Here is a 22500-nt window from a genome sequence, read left to right as displayed (position 1 = left end):
TCAAATACACACACACCCTAAAAGACATACATTCTACATTTTCATTAACCCAATTTGCACTGTATCCATATTGCTCATATGCTAATGCTGTATATAGGATATCAAATGCACACACCATCAAAGACAGTTGCATTGATATAAAAAAAATTCACTGTATTCATATTGCTGATATGCACAGTTTATATATAGGATATCAAATGCACACACACAAGCCAAAGAATCCATGTATTCCTCGCTGGTATTAAATTAATATGCTCCACACTCATATCTCTGATAGAATATAACTTTTGTGTGTATCAGATAGGAAACACAGATATACCACACAAGTCATGCCACTGATGTGCAAATCTATATGTATCTTTCTCTCTCTCTATCTCTTCCATCCCTTTGCCTATAATATATAGATGGATAGATCAATAGATTGATAGACAGATAGACAGATAGATCCATCGATAGATAGATAGATAGATAGATAGATAGATAGATAGATAGATAGATAGATAGATAGATAGATAGATAGATAGATAGATAGACGGACGGACGGACGGACAGACAGACAGACAGACAGATAGATAGATTTGATTTATATTTATACATGTTCCCAACTGTATAGTAAAGGCAAAGGGATGGGCCTAAAGAAAACATACTAAGGAAAACTCCACGTATAGAGGCTAATTTACTAAAGGTGAGAATGTTTACACAATAAATTATGTAATTTCACTTTAATTAGCCAATCATATGTAAAGCATATTTCTCTTCGCTTCCTTTACCTGCACATGATTGGATAATTGAAGTCAACATTCACATAATTAATAGTGTAAATGTCATCAAGTCTAAAAATGAAAACCTATCCCATGTAATATAAGGCTATAAATAATAATACTACTGATAATACTATATGTCCATATGCCAGTTCAATTTCCAGTAGCAATATTTGTGCTTCGTCTTAAATGGAGCATTTGTTGTCAACTTGCATTTTGTAGAGTTGAACTTGCGCTGTGCTTTGTGTCCAATTCTAAAACGCATCATTTGGTCTACATATGTTTGAAATATTCTTCGGCGTGAATAGAGCGAGAACGGGTCATAGAACTGGGAATTGACGATGTAGGCTATTTCCTTTACAGAAGTTTTGGGAATATGAGATTAAGGGAAGTAAAACAAGAGATAGAGAGAGAAGGAAAGAAAGAAAAAAGAAAGAAAGAAAGAAAGAAAGAAGGAAAGAAAGAAAGAAAGAAAGAAAGAAAGAAAGAAAGAAAGAAAGAAAGAAAGAAAGAAAGAAAGAAAGAAAGAAAGAAAGAAAGAAAGAAAGAAAGAAAAAGAAAGAAAGAAAAATAATACAACACATACCTAACCATAAGTGCCATAGCAGCTATCTATATATAAAAGAGAAAGAAAGACAGAAAGAAAGAAAGAAAGAAAGACATACCTAACCATATGTGTATAGCAGCTATCTATATATAAAAGAGAGAGAAAGAAAGACAGAAAGAAAGAAAGATAGAAAGAAAGAAAGAAAGAAAGAAAGAAAGAAAGAAAGAAATAAAGAAAGAAAGAAAGAAAGAAAGAAAGAAAGACATACCTAACCATATGTGCCTAGCAGCTATCTATATATAAAGGAGAAAGAAAGAAAGAAAGAAAGAAAGAAAGAAAGAAAGAAAGAAAGAAAGAAAGAAAGAAAGAAAGAAAGAAAGAAAGAAAGAAAGACATACCTAACCATATGTGCCTAGCAGCTATCTATATATAAAAGAGAGAGAAAGAAAGACAGCCAGGAAAAAAGAAAGAAAGAAAGACATACCTAACCATATGTGCCTAGCAGCTATCTATATATAAAAGAGAAAGAAAGAAAGACATACCTAACCATATGTGCCTAGCAGTTATCTATATATAAAAGAGAAAGAAAGAAAGAAAGAAAGAAAGAAAGAAAGAAAGAAAGAAAGAAAGAAAGAAAGAAAGAAAGAAAGAAAGAAAGACATACCTAACCATATGTGCCTAGCAGCTATCTATATATAAAAGATGAAGAAAGAAAAAGAAAGACAGACAGAAAAAAAGGCATACCTAACCATATGTGCCTAGCAGCTATCTATACATATATATAGTACTGTACTTTTTTTCGGACTTCAAAAGACATCAATGCGAAGTAAATGAATGGAAAAGTGTTCTTATAGGGAACAAGTTGCTGCTGTTGACACTTTTGGACGTGTCTCATATAACAGCACCTGGATAAACTTGTGGCAATGTTTGGTCAGACAAGGCAGGTCCATATGTAAGTGTGAAGACAGGCTAATGATGGGGCAAACCTTCTGTCCTATGACTGTACATAAAGCATCTCTCTATTCACTGGACACTGAAATCAAAACGCTTCCTAGCTTTTCTTCTTTACTTCTCCATCCTCTGGACTCACCATGTGCACATGTGGTTGGTCTGGGGTCAGGGGTCAAACTCTAAGGCATTTCGAAAGTCGGTGACTTCAATAGATGGATCCTTCAACACTATCTCGAGGCAGTAACTGCATTTCCAGCAACAGAAAATACAAATAATAATAATAAAAAAGGGCCTATGTTCAGCGTGTCTCTTTAAAAACAAAAGGCACAAGTCTAGATTTCAGAGATCATTAACTTCGCACTTCTTGGCACTCATCATCATCTTGCTTGTGCTTTGCCCAAAAAAAAGATTGCAAACCCAAATGTATCTGCTAATTTGGCATTATTTCGCATTAGAGCGGAGAACAATCAGATCCTCCCCCATTATGGAGAATAAAACAATCGCAGACTTAATTAAATCTGATAAGCTCCTTTGCAGCTCTCCTTGCCTTCACCAGTATCTGTCTAGCTGGATGTGACCTGTTTGCCCTCCATAAATACATGAAATCATGTATCTTGTCATCCCCCATAGGTGGAGATGGAAGAGAACCCTTGTGTCAATGCATCATATATAGACTTTGGAAACTCAGCAAACAAGTGTAAAACGTATTAATCAGTGCGGACAATGGAGCTGGTAATTAAATATAAAAGCCAATGAATTGATTCCTTTTTTTTTTCTTCTCCCCTCCATCCTAATTTTCCATCCCCAGGCAATGCTAAGATGAGGGAATCTTTTCAAAGCTGTAACGGAAGCTTGTTCTTCCCATTCCCACATCCCATTGGCATGGAAATAGAGCCACCTAACCTATTCTCACCTTGGATATTCTTTTTCCTACTGATTATTGCTATTAAAGGCTGACACAAAAGATTTTCTGAACAAACAATCCATGTGAAAGGCTATCTGTAATGGCTGGCCCATCTACATAAGAGGGGATGGAAATGGGGCTGGTCAGGGCTAGGCTATGTACAGAGAGCTGGTCTCACCACTGCTTGCCCCCAGCATGTCTTACCGTGCCTACACCTCCACCTGTTGCCAAATGGCCTTCAGCTCTTCCCAGGACTTGAGGGGTGACCCCAGCACCCTTTGCTGCTCCTCCATGCTGTCATCCTTCATTTCTTCCTGTTCTGGCTTTCTGAAATCAGTTAGGAGAAATCATGATGAGGCAGAAATGAGCCGTCAGGATGATATTTTAATGGCTTATATTGTCACGTTGGTGCATGTGGCTTTGAACTAGCACAGCTCTCCTTCCCTGCAGAGAGCGCCGCAAATCCCACTTCATAACTTCTGCAACTTTATTTTCCTCTCTCCTGTAAGTTTAGACACATTCCCTAAATATCCATTAACTGGCCTGCATTGTAATGGAGCTCCACACCTCTCCTGATCAATCAGGGGATGTACATGTGGACATCTGCTTGGATGTCAATAGTACTATGAGCACTCATATGTATGGGGGTGACTGTGCACATGTGTACACATATCACACATATAGGTGGATAACTGTCTGCATGCGTGTACATATGTGTGTGGGCATTAGGGAGACACACACATGTGGGTATATATATATATATATATATATATAGAGAGAGAGAGAGAGAGAGAGAGAGAGAGAGAGAGAGAGAGAGAGAGAGAGAAACTGCATATGTATAAATATATGTATGTAAATTAGTGTTTGCATTTGTATACACGTGTGTCTGTATAGATAGACATTTACATACATATGTAAATGACTGTTTGCATGTGTATACATACATGCGTGTGAACGATTGCCCTGAACTACTGTTATTTGTATACATGTATGTGTGTGTGCGCCATGGACCAAATATATGTGAATGCCTGTTTGTATGTATATATATATATATATATATATATATATATATATATATATATATATATATATATATGAATGATTGTTTGTACGTGTATACATATTTCTGTGTATACAGGTATTATGGACCTTTACATATATATGTAAATGACTGGTTTGCATGTGTATACATATCTGTGTGTTTTATGGGTATATATATATATATATGTCTTGTTGCATGTGTATACATATATATACGTGTGTGTGTGTTTGTGGATCTTTACCTATCTATGTGAATGCCTGTTTGCATATACACATATACATATATGTGTGTCTGTCTGTGTGTTTTATGTACCTTATATATACCTAGATCTATATGCGAACAGTTGTTAGCATGTCTACACATATGTGTGTGTGTATTATGGGCATTTACATATGTGAATGATCGTTTGCATGTGTACAGATATATATGTGGGCGTGTGTTATTTTATGGACCCTTACACACACACACATATATATATATATATATATATATATATATATATATATATATATATATATATATATATATATATATATATATATATATATATATTTATGGACCTATATATATATATATATATATATATATATATATATATATATATATTTATGGACCTATATATATATATATATATATATATATATATATATATATATATATATATATATATATATATATATATATATATTTGTAATTTGTGTGATCGCCTATTTGCATGTGTATACATATGTGTGTGTGTTTTATGTACCTTTAGATATATATGTAAACGATTGTTTGCTTGTCTACAATGTGTGTGTATTATAGGTATATACATATATATGTGAATGATTGTTTGTATGCAATATATATATATAATAAGGAGACTGTGAGTGTGCCACCCCATTCCCCTGGCAGTGTACCCACTACCAGTCCAGGATGCGATGTGTACATGGTGTGTTCCGTTCTCTATCACCATCCCGGTATGGCAGGCAGAATATCCAATGAGCAGGAATGCTGATCTCCACCACCCTGGAATGTGGCTTCTCATCACTGGCTTTTATGAATAGGATATGTTAAGTGAGACCATTTCTATTTTAATTAAAGTGCTACCTGCCCTGCACTGTTTACAAAGTATTCCTTTTGAAAAGACGGCCTAAAGTTTCTTTGTGAATGAGGAGTGAGAGTTTGGAGTTTGGATTCTGCTGCTGCAAGGATTCATTGAGGCAGCTAACAAAGGCTAAATGGAATGATTCCGATCCTGCTTCAGCTTTTTTTAGGCTTCTATTACTAGAAAATAATTACAGCTAATGAATATGCAGAGGAGGGAAGAATGGCTGCATAAATAAAAGGCTAGGGACATTCTGCAATGCTCAAATACAAAGTGCTGCCAGGGACATTTTACATTTTAAAAAGTCCTGCCAGGCATACTCTACATTAGTCTGATAAAGAGCCCTGCCATGGCCATTCTACAATTATTAGATAAAACGTCCTGCCAGGGACATTCTACCATAGTCAAATAAAGAGTACTGCCAGAGACACTCTTCAATATTTAGATAAAGAGTGCTGCCAGGGACACTCTTCAATATTTAGATAAAGAGTGCTGCCAGGGACACTCAACAATATTCAGATACAAAGTCTTGCCAGGGATACTCTACATTGGTCAGATAAAGAGTCCTGCCACTCTGCAATTGTCAAATACTGTCAAATACAATAACCAAGTAATTCCAGGGACATACTACAATAGCCAGGTAAAGGGCCCTGCATGGGGAAATTCTGCAAAATTCTGGTAAAAAGTTCCACCAGGGACATTTTTCCAGAGTCAAACTGAAGTCTACAGCCTGGGACATTCTACGATAAGGGTTCTACAAGTGATATTCTGCAATGTCTAAATAAAAATGTCTGACATTCTGCAATATTCAGATACAAAGTTGTGCCAGGGATATTTATCAATAATCAGATAAAAGATACTGCAATAGATATTCTGCAGTGTTTAGATAAAAAGGGCTGCCAGGGACATTCTACAATATTCAGAATACATACTACAAAGGATATTCCTTAGGGACGTTCTACAATTTTTAGAAAAAAGTAGTGCATGGGAAATTCTACTAATTTCTACAATATTCAGATAGAAAGTCTTTAGGGGTTTTCTGCAAGAGTCAGATAAAAAGTACTACCAGGGTCAGTCGTTTATAGTCAGAGGAAAGTCTACTAGGGGCACTGGAAGCAGCGATGCCTATGGCAGCCTCCAAGCCTACTTTCCAGCCTAGTCTGGGCTAATGCAAAGTCACATATTCACACCATTGAAAAAAAAACACTTTAATATATGGTCATGGTTGCTTTTGTACACCAGACAAAGAGAATATATGGTCATAGACAGGTTAATCGAGCTTTGCTGCAGGAAAACAAGCAAGTGTTGTATGTTTGCACTGAATGCAAAGGTCTGTATTTTCCAGAGCAAATCAAAGGGAGTGTTAGTCCTTTTCCTGCTCACTCATCTGAAGGTAAGTACATTTTCTTTGGCGATCAAAAACCTGGTCACTAACAAAGGCAGCCAATGCTGCTTCCACCGTCCTGGTGTGGCTAGTTGGGGAAATTTCAATAATTCTGACAAGGGTGACTGATTTGTGAACTAAAAAAAAAAAGAAAGAAAAAGGTCAGGAAATTTACACTGCTCCACTTCCAATCGCAAAAAAAGAGAGGACAAAAAAAAAAAAAGATATATAATCCAAAACTTACATAAAAAAAGGGAGGAGGCAAAACTAAACCGAATAAACCGACAGAAAAAAATAAATAATGGCAAAATAAAAAATAATCACAAATAAATAAACACAAAAAAAAAAACAAGGTTCTCACCCACCTGTGTTGTGATGGGTACAGAATACAAGCATTGAAAAATGGCAAGACATGGAAATGAAATCCAGAAAATTCACCTCCATGGAAATTGTGAGCATACTCGTATATGGAGGTTGGCTAGGTGAGAAGGAATCTCAGGACAGGAGGCAATATTGTGAAAATTAAAGGGAGTGTCGGTCTAGGATGAAAACAGCAAGAATAAGATGTGGAGAAATGAAGTAAAGGGGGTCTTGGAAGAATTTTTTTTCCCCTCCTGTAGAATTTGGGCAGGGAGGAAAAAAAAAAAGAAAAGTTGCTACTCCTAAAAACATTGTTTGTCATCAAGCGGTGTCAGCCTCCCTTACAATACCTGGGATTGATGAGTGGAGGCGGCCAATCAGGAGGCGTCTGGGACTCTGGGAGTCCTTAGTTGGAGAGGTAGGGGTGATGGGGGGAGAGGGACAGGACCAATGGGCGCTGACGTCCATCCGCACGTGACTCCGCCCCCTCCTCCCATTCATCAGGGGGGGAACGAGTCGTCCTTTCAATTCATTTATCTGCAGGAATGATTGCCGCTATCAGTCTCCAGCTCAACGCCCGGCTGAGGAGGTGAAAGTTTCTCCCCAGGAAGATAAACCGCAAAAAGACAATATTGTGCAGGAAAAAAAAGGAGAGAAAAAAAAAAGAGGAGAGGAGGAAAGGAGTGCAAAGAAAAAGTGCCTTTCCCACAACAACATTCCCATGCAAAGATCCCATCGTGACAAGTTGGGCTGAGATCTTGGTCGCCCATGTGAAGGAGGAGAAGATCTAGATCGGTGTCCTCCTGTGTGTTGGCCCTCTTGTTTGTCTTCTACACTAAGCGATCACCATGCTCCTGGACGCCGGACCCCAATACCCAGCCATAGGGGTCACCACGTTCGGCTCTTCCCGACACCATTCCAGCGGAGACGTGACGGAGCGAGAGGTGGGCTTGGGCATCAACCCGTTCGCCGACGGGATGGGCGCCTTCAAGATCAACCCCGGCGGGCATGAGCAGACTGCTTTCACTTCTCAGGCTCCGGGCTATGCCGCCGCCGCTCTGGGCCACCACCACCACCCTGGTCATGTCAGCTCTTACTCCAGTGCCGCCTTCAACTCCACCCGGGACTTTCTATTCCGAAACCGGGGCTTCGGGGAAGCCACCAGCGCCCAGCACAGCCTCTTCGCTTCGGCGGGGGGGTTCGGAGGACCGCACGGACACACCGACGCCACCGGACACCTTATCTTCCCGGGGCTGCACGAGCAAGCGGCAGGGCACGGCTCACCCAACGTGGTGAACGGGCAGATGAGGCTTGGCTTCTCCGGGGACATGTATGGACGACCCGACCAGTATGGACAAGTCACCAGCCCCAGGTCCGAACACTACGCCTCCACCCAACTCCATGGCTATGGCCCTATGAACATGAACATGGCTGCCCACCATGGAGCAGGGGCCTTCTTCAGATACATGAGGCAACCCATCAAGCAAGAACTCATCTGTAAGTGGATTGAGCCCGAGCAACTGTCCAACCCTAAAAAGTCGTGCAACAAAACTTTCAGCACCATGCACGAGCTGGTCACCCATGTCACAGTGGAGCACGTTGGAGGACCCGAGCAATCCAATCATATCTGCTTCTGGGAAGAGTGTGCCAGAGAAGGCAAGCCTTTCAAAGCCAAATACAAACTGGTCAACCACATCAGAGTCCACACAGGGGAAAAACCCTTCCCATGCCCCTTCCCTGGCTGTGGGAAAGTCTTTGCCAGGTCAGAAAACCTGAAAATCCACAAAAGGACTCACACAGGTACCCACTTTTTATTTCATCCCCACCAAAACTCCTACTTTTTTTTTATTACTATCAATGTATTATTATTCTAACTATCACTATATTGTTATTCCTACAACTATAATATTATTTTGTATTATAACTACCACTATATTATCATTTGCATCTTATTATTCCTACCACTATAATATTATTTTGTATTATAACTACAATTATATTATTATTATTTGGATCTTACTATTCTTACCACCATAACATTCTTTTGAATTATAACTACAACTATATTATTTTTTTTATCTTATTATTACTACCACTATAATATTTTTTTTCCATTATAACTACCACTATATTACTTATTTTATTATTGCCACCAATATATATTTTTTATAACTATCACTATATTATTATTAATTTATTTTCACTACCACTATATTATTAGATTTGTTTTTATTTTACATTTTATTATAACCATGACTATAGCAATATAATTATTTCATTATAACTACCGCTATATTATTTTCATTTTACTTGTTTGTGTTGTTTATAATGGCAACACTCAATGAATGCCAACATTTTTTCTTTGTGATCTATCTATCTATCTATCTATCTATCTATCTATCTATCTATCTATCTATCTATCTATCTATCTATCTATCTATCTATCTATATCGTTTTTAATTTGTGTTAGGCTCCATGCATTACTCTAATTTGAATATGCTCCAGCACAATTTGCTATATCCATTTTTTTCTCTAGTTGAGCTGCCTAGAAATATTATTATTTTTCCCATCGTGATTTTATTTCTAGATGCTCTTCTAGCAGAAAATAAATAAGTAATAATTATATATATATATATATATATATATATATATATATATATATATATATATATATATATATATATATATATATATATATATATATATATATACTTGTCTGCTTGTCAAATCTGCCTGAGAGGTGGATAACCTTAATTGTATTACAGCGGAAAATTGTGCTAAATATTCAATTATCCAATTTTCACTCGGAATTGACAAATATTTGTTAAAAAATCGAGTTAGGGGATCGTGCCATCAATCAAAACAATGCTACCGAAGTCTGGGGGAAATCTGGGGGTTTGACAGAGGTTGTGTGTTATTGTGTCTGTGTGTAAGGAGGGGGGGGGGGTTAGTTGTGTATCTTTTTTTTTGTTTGTTTTAGTCATTTGTTTTTATAATTCTCTTAATACTTTTTTATCCTTTTAAAACATTCACGTTTAATATAAGTCTGATGAATTGAAAATAAATATGCAATCCATACGACTGATACAATTGTGACATGTTTATTTTTCTATAGAGCGATCTTGGAGTGATTGATGACAAATACATATATACATAAATATTATAATAATTGAAGCAAATATGCTTATATAAATAACTGCATAGATATGTTTTTTTTTTTTTAAATACAAAGAAATGTTCTAGTTGCATTTCCCAGTCTTTACTATGTGTTGGAATATTTAAAGCAGACACAGATTGTGATGTATGTATCTTTTTGCTTTGTTTTTATGCATTAGGTGAGAAGCCCTTTAAGTGTGAGTTTGAAGGCTGTGACAGACGATTTGCAAATAGCAGCGACCGTAAAAAACACATGCACGTCCACACTTCAGACAAGCCCTATCTGTGTAAAATGTGTGACAAGTCCTACACCCACCCGAGCTCCCTCAGAAAACACATGAAGGTAACTTAACATCTCTCCATGCCATAGACAGAGCAGAGAGGCTTGTGCTTCGTCTTAGAACTATAGTGATCTTTATGATTGTGGCTAACGTCTTCTATCATCACTGTGCCAAGCTGGTTGACTACAATTGTCTGTATGCCACCACATCCCCAAACAAGGTTTTCTTTAGCCACCAAAATATACCCAAATTCTCAAGTAGTAAAGTTGGGTTCTCGCCTTGTTTATTTTACTATCCAAGCTACAGGGAGAGTTTGGCATCCCAGTTCCCACTGTCCAGGTTTTCAGCACTGGATGAAGCCTCCTTTTGTGTAGGCAAACCACTGTGCAAGCCACAAAAAAGCTTTTCTGATATGACAGACCGTCTCCAATCTCTTGTATTCCATTGTGATCTTACTGAAATAAGAAATAAGGGATCCTAAAGGAACCCCAAAAGATCAGTCATCAGTTTTTTTTTTTTATAATGGGGGTTATCTGTTATTATAGACTTCTTTCTATTTATTACAGGGGTTGTCTATTTATTATAGAGTTGTTCCTATTTATTATGGGAGTTATCTGTTTATTATAGACTTCTTTCTATTTATTACAGGGGTTGTCTATTTTTTTTATAGAGTTGTTCCTATTTATAATGGGGGTTATCTGTTTATGATAGACTTCTTTCTATTTATTACAGTGGTTGTCTATTTATTATAGAGTTGTTTCTATTTATAATGGGGGTTATCTGCTTATTATAGACGTATTTCTATGTATTACAGGGGTTGTCTATTTATTATAGAGTTGTTCCTATTTATTATGGGGGTTGCCTATCTATTATAGAGGCTTTTTGTTTATTATGTTATTTTCCCCCAATTTATTGAGGGCGGGGTTGTATATTTATTATAGAGTTTTATGTCTAGTGAGGAGGGGGGGGTCTATTTATTATAGAGGAATTCTGCTTATTAGTGGGGTCTATTTATTGTTGAGTTTTTTCTGTTTAGTGTGTGTGTGTGGGGGGGGGGGGGGGATTGGGTGTCTATTTATAATAGAGGTTTACTGCTTATTAGTGAGAGTTTGTCTATTTTTATAGATGTTTCTGTTGTCTATTTATTATGAGGGTTCTCTGTTCATTATGACGGTTGGCTATTTATTCTAGAGGATTTCTGCCTATTGGGGGGGGGGGGGGGGCTTGTCTCTTTTTTTTATTGAGGTGTAAGGGGGGTTGTCGATTTATTGTGAAGCTTTTCTATTTTTTATTATGAAGCTTATGGGGGTTGTCCTTTCATTATGGAGGTTTTCAATTTATTATGAGGAGGAGGGGGGTATGTTTATTATGGAGGCTTTTCTATTTAATATGGGGGGTGGGGTATGTTTATTGTGGAGGTTTTCAATTTAGTATGGAGATATTATGGGGTTGTCTGTTTATTATGGAGTTTTCTTTTTTGTTTTGTATGGAGGATTTCTCTAACTGGTGTTTTCTATTTATTATGGGGTTTCTCTTTTTTGTTTATTATGGTCGATTTCTATAACTGGGTTTTCTGTTTATTATGAAGTTTTCTTTTTTGATTATTTTGGTGGATTTCTATAACTGGGGTTTCGGTTTATTATGGAGTTTTCTTTTTTATCTATGATGGAGGATTTCCATTTTTTTAATATGGAGTTTTTTATTATTATTATTATTATGAGGGCTATTTATTTAATTATAGAGGTTTTTCTACATATTCATTCTTTTTCTTCTCTATTGGTTGAACTAGATGGACTATTTTTTGGATGTCTTTTTTCAGTTTTTTAACTCTCTTTGTCCTGTTAAATGTAGATCTTTTAAGGAATCTGGTTGATTGCTATGTGTCTGATTCATTTTTTTTTCTTTCTATAGGTCCACGAATCAACTTCCCAGGGGTCCCAACCTTCTCCAGCAGCCAGCTCAGGCTATGAATCTTCGACGCCCCCAACAATCGTGTCTCCTACTTCAGAAAACCAGACCACAAGTTCCTTATCCCCTTCCTCCTCAGCAGTACATCACACGTCCAGTCACAGCACGCTCTCATCAAATTTTAACGAATGGTACGTTTAAACACATATTTAAAAAAAAAAAGACTTCCAGAGATTAATGAACACTTCGAATCTAATCCTAAAGCTGCCGGGACGGAATAACAATGAAGAATGAGACCCTTTTTGCTATTTTCTTCAGGCTTGGTAGAAAAAAAAATTATAAAGGGGATTGTAGAGTGCATGAGAAGAGTTTGCCAGGCCAAATGCCAACCGTGTAGGGTTTAATGAACCACTAATTAGAGGTCTCAATCTGCATGTCTTTTCAGGCGGCCTTTTTTTGTAAATACAGAAGTATTAGTTGAAAAAAAATGTACTGTTGATTTTGTAAATAGCTATATTACAAGCGAAAGGGGTATGTGGAATTGTGATCACTGCATATATGTGTTTTTTTGGGGTGGGGTGCAGAGGGAAAGGAAGCAAGCTCTTTTTTTTTTCCATGGATGGCAAGAATGTTCTAGTAAATGTGTACCCAAATGTGAAATACATTGTACCCTTCCAGTCTAAGCGTTCACATAACAGACTATTTACTGGTTTCAGTGTGCTTTTTTTCCCCTGTATAAAGTGCAAGCTCTTCGTCCCAAAGTCCAGTCCGGTTTTTTAGTGCAGTGATATCTTGTTACACGTCATGTCAATTAATTGGTACAGTGCAAGCCTGGATCTCTTTATGTGTCAATCTGTTACATTTTGTTTATGTAAAGTGATATTAAAATATACAAAAAACAAATCTATAATATCTGTCCATTGCTTTTGGCATAAAGTGACCTAATGTATGATCAGTTTTATATTTATCTATATATATCTATATATATATATATATATCTATATATATATATATATCCATATATATATATATATATATATATATATATATATATATATATATATATATATATATATATATATATATATATATATATATATATATATATATATATATATAAAAGCTCCGCTTCTACATGGTGACACAACATTCAATATTTATGGCTAGATTCATTCGTATGTCAATTTTTAGTTCTATTATATTATTTGGTAATATTTCGCACATGATTAAAGACTATGAAAATCTTAGTATATTGTGGTAGGGATCCTTATTTGATTAACGACCCCCCCCCCCCTTTCAACTTTAGATTGCTAGCTGTAAGTACTAGACAAGTATTATTATTTTTTTGTAATCTTCTATATATAGATTCATTTAGGTCCCCTAGTGAGGTTACTACATTGGGTAAATAGCACTTATGACGTTTGCTATGTAAATTCTCAGTTATCTTGCTTTATGCCATGGCCTTATACAATTCAAAGGATGCCCTTAGTACAAGACAAATTCTGAGACAGTTTTAACTATATTATATTAGTCACTGAAATTGCGATGTAATTTATAGTACTACAAATTGAATATTTTTCCTCCTCCCATAATGTTGTGTGATTGTTGTAAATCACTACCCCCAATATTGCATTTAACCTATTTTCAATGCACTTTATTGCCCATTAAAGCTAGTTCAGGTTTAGTTCAAGTCCAGCAGCACTTTTTTTTTTTTTTTGGCTGCCTCTAGTACTGATTTTTATCTATATCAATTACTTGGGATGCTGTTATCATTATAGAGCTTTCCTTGCTTATTAAAAAAAAAAAAAAAAAGATAAAAAGCAAGACACAATAATTGTATGTAAGTTGATTATCTGTCTTTTATTTATTCCTAATTTCCTTAAGAAATTCGTTCCGTTGACTGGCGATGATACAGTACATTTGTAAATGAGGAGGCAATATAAAAAATGTAAATGGCTTGTGCTTAATGAGTGTTTCAGAACGCCTTTTCTGGAAATCAGATCCTCTTTTGTTGTAGTTTGATAGATTTTTTGGAAGCTATATGATGCTATGCTTTAACTTAGCCAGGCTTGCTGGGGAGAGGTGCCTATTGTCCCAGCTTGTAGGCAGCACTCTGTAGTCCTATTAAACAGATCCTGACACCTACTCTTCTTGTTATGTATGGAAGTTTTTTCAAGTTCTAAGGGAACAGGCACAGCAAGGATCATTCATATGGCCTTGTGTGCAGCTCCCCTTGCACCATTACGGATGGAAGTGCAAGCTTTCTAATGGGCCTCTCTGTCTCTCTAGACTGAGTTAACACTTTGATGAATTATGAACTTGTTTTCTGATAACTGCTTAAGAGAATTATTGACATTCCAGCACAAGAATCCGTTTTACTGCCCTCAAGGAGAGGGAAAAAAAAAAGCTCAAGTCATATTTTCCAGGGCGAAGCAGCCCAGAGGAGGATGCATGGAGTCATTGCTGCAGAGGGGAACAGCGCCACCTTGTTTTTAGGAACAATGCGTGGCAGTGTATGCTCAGTTCTTCCAGTTCATAATGCTAGGTCAAAGCTGTGCTTACATCACAATTGTTATGTAGTGGTCCCATCCATTTAGATAATGTCACCTAGGCCAGGGTCTTTGTGAATGACTAGACTTTGATGAGCAATTGAGAAGTAGAGGACCAGTAAGAATGCTTATTGTGAGTTGTCCTGTATTACATATTGTCTGAGGTTGTAAAATGGTGTTTGATAGGTGATCACGTGTTTGCCAACATCGACAGAGTGTAAAAAAAATATATATATTTATATATATAGATAATATTAGGAGTAAATATTCCGTTACCTAGATACAAAGATAGGCTGCTAGAAAGGAAAGAGAGAGGGGGAATGAGAGAGAGAGAGGAGAGAGAGAGAGAGGGGGGAGAGAGAGAGGGGGAGAGAGAAAGAGGGGGAGATAGAGGGGAGGGAGAGAGAGAGAGAGGGGAGAGCGAGATAGGAGAAAGAGGGGAGAGAGAGAGAGGGGGAGAGAGAGAGGGGAGAGCGAGATAGGAGAAAGAGGAGAGAGAGAGGGGGAGAGCGAGATAGGAGAAAGAGGGGAGAGAGAGAGAGGGGGGAGAGAGAGAGGGGAGAGCGAGATAGGAGAAAGAGGGGAGAGAGAGATAGAAGAGGGAGAGGAAGGGGGAGAGAAAAAGAGAGGGGAGATAGAATGGGGGGGGGGGGGATAATACAGTAGATATCTGGCTGCTTATTGATAGGTGATAAAAAAAAGTTTAGATCTATATAGCTAAACAACAGACCGGCCGACAGAAATAAGAGAATAAAGAGATAAAGAAAGAGGAGGCAAACGGAGAGGAGAAAGAAAAGATAGATAGATAGATAGATAGATAGATAGATAGATAGATAGATAGATAGATAGATAGATAGATAGATAACCAGACAGACAGATAGAAAGATAATTGAGAGATGATATACAGAGATAGATAGATTATAACAAGGGGGAGACAGGTAAAGAAAGAATATATAGCTCTTTAGATAGAAAGAAAGATAGATAGATAGATAGATAGATAGATAGATAGATAGATAGATAGATAGATAGATAGATAGATAGATAGATAATTAAATAAATAAATAGACAGGTATATAATTATAAGGCAGATAATTGACATATGTTATAGATAGATAGATGGATAGATAGAATACAGTGCAATCGCCCTTTTTGGCACTGTACCCGGTTCATTGCCACCCCAAGACTGTCTATTGCATGCTGGACGTGAATTATCAGTCATCCTGTGATCTAATTAGCTAGAAACATTACCATTTTATGCTGTCTGGCATATACTGTATCTCTCAGACCGATATTAATGATGGAGGTTAGAGGAAATGGCCTTTTTAACTTAAATGTAGTCTATTACTTTGTGCCTACCTTTAATGTCTGCTTCTTGAGATGTATATTTCATACTTTACTTCATGGGCTATTAGGTTTTGAAATACATGAATGTTATCAGTGAAATATGTTGTTCAACTCTATTTAGCAGGAAGCGAAGATTGTGCTACAAATGGCTTGCTTCAGTGGCCGTAGTGTACTGTTGTTCCTGCTTAATATATTTTTCCCTTCTAGTATTTTTGGTATAGTAATGTTCTTTTTAGTAGGTAAAATGACTGTTTTATTCTGTGGTTTATGAAACTAGAAAATTAAGCAGGCATATCTATCTATCTATCTATCTATCTATCTATCTATCTATCTATCTATCTATCTATCTATCTATCTATCTATCTATCTATCTATCTATCTATCCCTTGTATTTCTTTATGTATGTATGTATGTATGCATGTATCTATTTATTATGTAGCCTTATTCTATTCTATCTATCTATCTATCTATCTATCTATCTATCTATCTATCTATCTATCTATCTATCTATCTATCTACCCCTTGTATTTCTTTATGTATGTATCTATTTATTATTTAGCCTTATTCCATTCTATCTATCTATCTATTCTTAAAAAATAATTATATATATATATTTATTTATTTATTATTTAACCTGATTCTCTATCTATCTATCTATCTATCTATCTATCTATCTATCTATCTATCTATCTATCTATCTATCTATCTATCTATCTATCTATCTATCTATCTATCTATCTATCGATCTGTTTATTCTTCAGGATCACTCTCATCTTCTATAGAGGAATATAGAAAAATAGCTGATCTATGACTCGATGCTATGATATATAATTGTGTCCTAACAGTTGTTTAACGACGAATTGTTTTCTGCATACACAAAGGGAGTTTGGATTGGATATCCGCTTAGTTGTATCCACGCATATTTATATTTTAAGGACACGGCAGCCTATTATACGATCGTTCCCTGATTTAGGAAATATATAGAGGAGTATATATGTGTTACTAAAAAATAAATACATTTTCCCAGGGAAAACTGCTTCAGAACTGGACTGATGTAGCTTACTACAGGCTAGGCCTATGTGTCTAGTGGTAGGGTACCTTGCTTGTGTGCAGGATTCTTATGTAATAAGGGCTGTAGGGTTCCGACTAGACTTACAGGACTCATATTTAGATATCTATAAGCACACTTATTAGACATATCAGTGGCATCTCACCCCTACACTGTCTGAATGAGGATTGCACTCAGTGGGATCTCAGAGCCGATTTATGCTGCGCATGCGCCTGTGAAGACATCTGCTACCATAACTCCACGTGTTTATGAATATGTATGATCATCCCCATCATCTTCAGTCTGTCTCTACCAAGCTCTGCCCAAGAAACATTGTATGGCCATCTCAAGGCGAAATTCGGTGCTGTGGAGTCTGGACGGATTGCAGCTCAGATGACAATAGTAGTCTGACACTTCATGCCATTTCAACATAATACTTGATAGCCTACATGACTTGTGCCTTCCAGTAATAGACCTGTGCCTGTGTATGTGTGTGTAAGGATAGATAAATAGTTAACACTATCTATCTATCTATCTATCTATCTATCTATCTATCTATCTATCTATATATATATATATATATAGAGAGAGAGATCTATATATCTATCTATATAAAATATAAAGATATATATATATATATATATATATATATATATATATATATATATATATATATATATATATATATATATATATATAGAGAGAGAGAGAGAGAGAGAGAGAGAGATCTATCTATCTATCTATCTATCTATCTATCTATCTATATATATCTATATATATCTATATATATATATATATATATATATATATATATATATATATATATATATATATATATATATATATATATATATACATGTATATATGTAGGTAGATAGATATATCTTGCTCTAGTTCTACATTAGGATTATTGTATGTGCGGTTGATGAATTATACACGTTGTAATAAAGCTAACTTTTTTTTTTATTTGCAATCTGAAAAACCAATCAGGACAGGATTAGCAGAGGAAAACATACAGATACCTATTGGACACATAACCGCCTACATGCATTTTTTACCATGACCCTGGCTCCATGCACACTAGGCTAAAAAAAAGTCTGTTCTCTCGGGAGTAAAAAAACGCCCATATAGAGCATTTTTTTTTTTACAGAGTTTAGGAGAGTTTTGCGTTTTTCTGCCTCCAAGCTCCAATCAGAAAACGCAAACCAGAAGTTTTTTTTTTTTTTTCCTGCCTCGAAACGTTTCTCTCAAAATATGCCTCCTAACGTCCTAATGTGCAAGGACACATAGGATAACATTGAGCTGCTTCTACAGGCAGAACACAAAACTCCTGTAGAATCAACGTTTTTAAAGCCAGTGTGCATGGAGAAGGAGTCGTGTAACAATTCATTCATTTTTATGGCTCATCAATCTGTCCAATGTGAAATTATAACATCACCATCCATATTACAGTAACAGCAAAAACAACAACAGCAGCAGCAACAACAACAACACCAATAATAATAATAATAATAATAACAACGACAATATTATTAGTATTATTATTAGTGTTCTACACTTTCAGCTTCGATGCAATTTTTTATATGTGAGGTTGCTGCAAATCGATTTCTCTCTCTTTTTTTTTTTTTTACTTTGATGACTTTGATGCTATATGTCCTGAGCATCCCCCATGTCATCTTGTGAGTAAACAGCAGTGTACACAATGAAGAAATGTTCCATGACAGGAGGAGAAGACGGAGATGTGTTACTTGTTATCAGGACAATTCTGAGCCATGTCGTGGATCCTGGCTACAGCCACACACAGATCATCCCGCAAACTGTGTTCCCACGACCAATAATGGCAGCCTGTAGAAAAGGCTGCAGCCCTACTGATTTATTTTTTATGCTAAATATGACCCACCGTCAGGGTTACAATGAGGATACACAGCGCTCATTTCTCACACTGGTGGGAGAATTTTGTATACAGGCAGCAAAATGATCATTCCCCCTTTTTTACCTACACAATACATATGTACATAAGAGACATATGTCTCTTACATTAAGAGGAAGCAGAATGATCATTCATTCATTAACTTACAAAATACATATATCTTTCTTTATACATCTCCATGAGAGTTATGTCTGTTATATACATCATTTATCTCTGTATTTAGAGAAAGCAAAATTATCATAAATGTTATCAACTTACACAATACGTATGCCTTTCTTTATACATCTCCATGGGGGAGCAAACTCATCGTCCCCTTTATTACCTACACACTACATACATATATGTGTCTTCTTATCTCTGTATGGAGAGAGCAAAATGATAGCTTTGCCTAACTTACACAGTACATATATGTCACTTTACGTCTTCTCTTTTCATGTAGAGGGAGCAATATTACCAACCCCTTTATTAGTTACACAATACATACATATATGTCTCTTCTTATCTCTGTATTTATAAGAAAAAGATAAGTATCCCTTTGCTACACAGTACATATATACATCTTCTTTCCTCCTTTATTAGTTACACAATACACACAATATTCGTCCTTTATACATATTATCACTGTATTTACAGGGGTCAATATGACCATTCCCCTTTAATAATTACACAATACATATTAGTCCCTTATACATTATCTCTGTATTGAGAGGGAGCAATGTGATCATCCTTTTTTATTCACCTACACATACATATATGTCCTTTATACATTTCTGTATGATGGAGCAATATTGTTATCACCTCTCTCTTATTAACCTACTCCATACATATATGTCCCTTTTACATGTTATCTCTGTATGAGAGAGCAATATGATCATCCCTTTTATAAATTACATAATGCATATGTACCTTATATATCTTATCTCTGTATGAGGGAGCAATATGATCATCCATTTTATAAATTACACAATACATATGTCCCTTATATATCGTATGTCTGTATGAGGGAGCAATATGATCATCCATTTTATAAATTACACAATACATATGTCCCTTATATATCGTATGTCTGTATGAGGGAGCAATATGATCATCCATTCTTATAAATTACACAATGCATATGTCCCTTATATATCTTATGTGTGTATGAGGGAGCAATATGATCATCCATTCTTATAAATTACACAATGCATATGTCCCTTATATATCTTATGTGTGTATGAGGGAGCAATATGATCATCCATTCTTATAAATTACACAATGCATATGTCCCTTATATATCTTATGTGTGTATGAGGGAGCAATATGATCATCCATTCTTATAAATTACACAATGCATATGTCCCTTATATATCTTATGTGTGTATGAGGGAGCAATATGATCATCCATTCTTATAAATTACACAATGCATATGTCCCTTATATATCTTATGTGTGTATGAGGGAGCAATATGATCATCCATTCTTATAAATTACACAATGCATATGTCCCTTATATATCTTATGTGTGTATGAGGGAGCAATATGATCATCCATTCTTATAAATTACACAATGCATATGTCCCTTATATATCTTATGTGTGTATGAGGGATACATTTGATCATCCATTTTTATAAATTACACAATACATATGTCCCTTATATATCGTATGTCTGTATGAGGGAGCAATAGGATCATTCCTTTTATAAATTACACAATACATATGTCCCTTATATATCTTATCTCTGTATGAGAGAGCAAAATAGTCGTCCCTTTTATAAATGACACAACTCACATATACCTTATCTCTGTATTAGAAATCAATATGATCATCCCTTTTATAAATTACACAACACATGTGTTCCTTATATGTCTTATCTCTGTACGAGGGAGCAATATGATCATCCCTTTTATAAATTACACAATGCATATATCCCTCAAACATTTTATCTCTGTATGAGAGAGCAAAATAGTCGTCCCTTTTATTACCTTACACATAGCACATACAGTAAGTATATGTCACTATACATCTTGTCTCAGTATTTAGATGGAGCAAATGCTTGCTTTCTTTTCACGTGTAAAGTGGACATATGGCTCCTCATTTTTGTATTTGGAGGCAGAAAAATGACCCCCCCCCCCCACTTTATTTTTGCCTATACATAATTCTCATATTCGTCTTGTCTCACTATTCAGAGACAACAAATTGATCTCCCCTTTATGTGAACTTACACAGAGCATATATGTCTCCTCATCCCTGAAGAAGCAGCAAAATGATACATTTATTGAAATGGACACACTATGCACACATCTCCTATACTTCTCCTTAGCACATGATTATCATTTTAACTTACACAACTCACGTACTCCCTTGCACATATTTTTTTTTTAGGGACAGCAAAACGCCCCCCCCCCCCTTTTTTTTTTAGGTGATAGTTTTACGTCTCCTGTATGTGCCAGTCTCGGCAATTAAAGGCAATGATAATAATAATGATAAAAAAAGAACAAAACTTTCCTTTATTTACACAATACATATGTCCCCATGCCTCTAGAAGGGACTGGATTAAATAATGTGATTTATATTCTTGAATTTGTAGTGAACTAATGCAAACCACAGACTTCAAATCGAAACTTGGAAAAAATACTAGAAATATAATCTGCATACAAATTAATATTATTATTATTATTATTATTATTATTATTATTATTATTATTATTATTATTTTCTAAATCTTCAAATAGGCATTTCTTATTTGGAGCTGGTCTAATTAGTTAGCAAGTATTTAAACATCTAAACATACAAAGAGTAAATAATAAAATAAAGTCACGTAAGCCTATGAAATGTACAAACAGAAGAAAGTGTCTGCAGAGTTGTGGGGCTTTGTCCTGTGCAGCTGTCCTCCAGTCCAGGGCTGGTGAGTGGAGCCTGCACACTGCCTGCTGTCTGCACTGGTGATCTGTACACACACACACACACACACACACACACACACACACACACTAGAGAGAGTGAAGAAGGGAACAGTCCCTCTCTCCCTCCCTAGAAGTTCTCCTCTAACCCAGCTCCAACTTGCAGACTTCCAGCTCTCATGCACATTCTGCTTCTCCTCTTGCTCTGTGATGTCCTTCCTCTGGGCTTGGTAAGTGATACAGGCAACAGCTACAGGTCTCTGATGCTGGCTCATCTGAGCCATTCTGTAGTCATTCTACACAAAGCCCAACAATCATCCCTAAAAATCTGCATCATCAACCTGCCTGTACATGCGGTCAGCAT

At 36.0% G+C, this 22500-nt stretch overlaps 2 protein-coding genes across 4 annotated transcripts in view; one reads left to right on the top strand and one right to left on the bottom strand.

Moving 5' to 3' along the window:
• The window catches only part of LOC120936615 (zinc finger protein ZIC 4-like), a 21492-nt gene extending 14196 nt beyond the window's left edge, over positions 1-7296 (bottom strand). For 2 of the 3 annotated variants that reach the window (XM_040349098.1, XM_040349097.1), the window contains exons 1-2: positions 7042-7296; positions 3368-3490 (exon numbers count right to left, since the gene is read on the bottom strand). The gene's annotated coding sequence lies outside the window, so the exon portion shown is untranslated. The remainder of the gene's footprint in view (positions 1-3367; positions 3491-7041) is intronic. The other variant, XM_040349099.1, reaches the window with a different exon arrangement.
• Positions 7297-7557: 261 nt separating this feature from the next.
• ZIC1 (Zic family member 1) lies at positions 7558-13284 on the top strand. The gene is made up of 3 exons (XM_040349101.1): positions 7558-8836; positions 10372-10535; positions 12385-13284. The coding sequence occupies exons 1-3, from the start codon at positions 7885-7887 to the stop codon at positions 12580-12582; spliced, it is 1314 nt and encodes a 437-aa protein (XP_040205035.1). The 5' UTR covers positions 7558-7884; the 3' UTR covers positions 12583-13284.
• The last annotated feature ends 9216 nt before the right edge of the window (positions 13285-22500 follow it).

The sequence above is a fragment of the Rana temporaria genome, chromosome 4, assembly GCF_905171775.1.
Source record: "Rana temporaria chromosome 4, aRanTem1.1, whole genome shotgun sequence".
Classification (NCBI taxonomy): Eukaryota; Metazoa; Chordata; class Amphibia; order Anura; family Ranidae; genus Rana; species Rana temporaria.
This window is presented reverse-complemented; position numbering and strand designations above follow the sequence as displayed.